A 3,472-nucleotide genomic window follows, 5' to 3' on the forward strand; every position below is an offset into this window, starting at 1 on the left:
GGGTCTAGATGAGATAAGCCCTGCTAGATGGGCGCATGAATATTTACAATGGGATCAAAGCGGATGGCTTTCCGTTCCGAAAGTTCTTACCGGTCATTTTGAAAGTCTTCCCAAGAAATTAAATCGATTTGAAGGCAATAAGCGAAAAAAGCAATCATTCTTTGATTTGACGTTTTTATTCGTATCGAATTCTTAGGTTTTTCTGTACCATGTTTTAATCTGCCTCATTTTCAATCCAAGATTCCCTACGAATCTTTAACTCCTCGAATACAATAATAATTGACACCTAACAAATCTTTTACCCTACCTCCTCTAGCCATAACCGCGGGCTGCTCCTATGAATTATAACCCTCGCCAAGGATGTAAGCAATAATATTCCTTCAATTGCTTAAACGTGCCTTGGCTATCTTGCATAAAGCTAAATTGGGTTTTTTTAGTGTTCTTGTCGAAACACACTGGCATACCCCAAACTTTTAGAGACGTTAATTCAAAGCTCAAGTACATATTTTGTGACGTTTTACTCTTCTACAATGATGAAGCAATTAATTTATGGTAGGTGTATTTCGCAATCTATGCTTTTCTTTATGCGTGCAACCCAGATCTTTCAACCGCTTAAGTGTACGATCGATTCTTTGTGCCTTTAAAGCAGCACATCGCAGGGGATAAAATTAAAAATGCCAACGCCACTAATATGAGTTTTTCTTTATTTTAAAAGGGACTTACTTTAAGCGCCATATCCAAAATGTACGAAATTTTAGAGATATGAAAAGGGCAGGTGGAAGGGTCATGAAAAAAGGTTAAGTTATGTGTCGGGGTTTAATCATACATCATTAGAGAAGGTTATGTGGGTGTCTAATAAGAATATATGAGATTAAAAACTATGAAATCTTGCGGCTAAATATGATTGAAATGAATGCCCTATAAAGCCATTTGTTAGGATAGAAATCTTTCTGATAAGGCAATCCCGACGCGCTGGGTGATCTCAATGATAGCATGTAAACTATAGGTCGGTTTTTTTTTCAAAGTTCTTTACTATTTTCTATTAACTTTATGAAAATAAAGTCTTCAGGGTCTATGTTAGGCCCGTAGGATTCCGTTTTGTCTTTAGATTCAGAATCGTTGTATTAGCTAGAAACTCTTTTTGACATAAAGAAAGGGCCAGAATAATTGCCTTTAACCCAATCCAAGGACAAAAAGCTATAACGCTGTTTATTACGTAGTTTTGTCTTCCTTTTTTATCTTAACTTCTTCATGTATTCAACAAGCCACCCTTTAGCAGGGGCTGAAGATAAAGTAGCCTTAGGTACTTAAAGTGGAGGTAACGTAAATGAATTAATAGACAAAGACTAAGTTCTTTAACGTCGTCTGAGATGGCTGACTCAGATGAAGTAGTAGGCGAATTTGTTTCCTTTTCTTAAGGAGTTACACGTAAGTTTAAGGAAAAAAACAAACCTATGAATAAAAAAAAAACCAAAAAAGCCATTAGCAAAAGCTTAAGCAAGAGTATCAAATCCAAGTCAGCTGTGTAATTTAAAAGCATATCAAAGGGCATGCATGTGTAAGAGTATTGAAAAAAGACCTGCTTACCGGATATCCCACCCGCCATTAACAGTGCCTAGTGCTCCAGTGGGCAATTAAGTGACACGCAAGAGAAAAAACAAGGAGAGTGGTTGAGTGGTTAAAAGCGACAGGCTGTAAATCTGTTGAAGGTTTTCTACGTAGGTTCAAATCTTGCCTCTCCCATCCCAATAAGTGGTAGTTCAAAAAAGATGTTAGCCTTTATAGATAGCGAAACGTATATTTAAGGCTTTGCCTAGGCTAAAAAATACAAACATAACTATACAATGGCCTTAACTGCGTGCACAAAATCTCTCTCTTTTACCCACACCGTCAGCAATGACTAGACAGTCTTGCTTCCCCTTACTCCACCCACCTTTTTCGTTGGATTGACTTTTCCCTGCCTAATGACTTGAAACCAACTAGTACACCATTAGACTTACTAAATACCGACGCAGTCAAGTTGATACCGAACATTCTTGAGATGAGGGGCTCAGCTCAAACGATTACATAGACGAGATTACCTTCTTGCCTACCTTAGCAGTTCCTTATAGAGTGGGCCAAGGACCCATTAAGCTCTATTTACGTTGATTAGGAAACGGCAAAACGCTAATTGGAAACTAATCATTATTTTCTTTTTTATAGAAACATAACCAAGCCAATGCAAAAGCCTATGCTTGTTTCCACGCCCCGCGCTAAGTACACACAACCGTAATTTGTATATGGTTATAATTGCTGGGGCCAAGTCTATGCAGAGATGGCGCGTGATTCATTTTTGTCAGTCGCTTAGATTCGCCAAGGGCAATGCGATTTTGTGTCAAAAGATGCTATACAGCCAGCTCGGTGGACAGGCAATTACTCTTGAGATCTTCCGTTAACTGGGCTAAAAGCTAAGCTAATGCTAGCATAGACTGAGGCTTTTATCTATATAAGCTACAAAATCAAAAAGCAAAAAAAGAAGGAAAGAAAAAAGATAAGAATAACATTAGTAAACCGGCCTCACCGGCGTCAAAAGAAGAAGGATGCGGCGACGCTTTGAAAGGAGCTCTTTTGTTAATATAAGAGAGAATATTTATTGTGTTTTTAAGTTTGTTTTCTACGATACAACTTGTGTCTATGGATCAAATAAGGGTTTTTTTGTTCTCTAGTTAAAAAGTAAAGATAAAACAAAAGCCATGATTATTAAGAAAAGAACTAAAAAAAGAAGTTTTATTTTAATACTCATTAATTAGTGAAATGAAACATTTTGTTTCGAAAACAATTATAGAAGAACTGAAGATTTGCGTTTATCGGATATTGATTCGCTTCAGTCTAATACGGTTCACACTTTATCTGTTTTTAAAAGAGCTCATTTTTTTATTAGCTAAGCTTTTGCCCTATCTAGACTTGTTTTTTTATTTGTATATAACTAACAGAGGCTGTAAGCACACATTTGACCATTTTTTTAATATCACGTCTCTATTTTACCTTTCCTTGTATGATTTATTAAACTCTGGCTTTTTGATCCTTAGTTATTCTGAAAAATGGAAAAAAAAGTTATAAAACAAGTTTTATTTAAGTAGTTTTTGCCTCCTTTTGTTTTATCTGCTACTTTTGTTTGGATAGTTTTTAATATCTGGCATTTCCCTTACAGCCTAAGTATCACATCCACTAATCCACTCATAATTAAGTCATAATCTAAGATTTCTGATTATATTGTTGACTATCCGCGCTTTGTTTATCTTGTTAGTATGCTCTTTTTTACTAGTAATGGTTATTTGTTTACTAGAATTAAAAGCTCTTTTTTTAAGAACTTGTCTAAACAATTGTCGTGTTTTAAGGGTTCGTTTGCTTTTCATGGTAGCACTATTTACACCTCTAGATATCTGGTATTAAATTGTTGGTTGTTTATTTTTTTATGTTTTAATTGAATTAA

General features: G+C 35.6%; 1 protein-coding gene across 1 annotated transcript; it reads right to left on the reverse strand.

Annotated features, from left to right (window-relative positions):
• Window positions 1-245: 245 nt before the first annotated feature.
• On the reverse strand, window positions 246-735 carry LOC147421624 (Ribosomal protein S12/S23 family protein). The gene is given in 2 exon segments (XM_086502955.1): window positions 246-470; window positions 724-735. Coding segments are annotated over 2 exon segments (237 nt in total).
• Between the last annotated feature and the right edge of the window lie 2,737 nt (window positions 736-3,472).

Source organism: Adiantum capillus-veneris, chromosome 27 (assembly GCF_014529385.1).
Source record: "Adiantum capillus-veneris isolate H3 chromosome 27, ASM1452938v2, whole genome shotgun sequence".
Lineage (NCBI taxonomy): Eukaryota > Viridiplantae > Streptophyta > Polypodiopsida > Polypodiales > Pteridaceae > Adiantum > Adiantum capillus-veneris.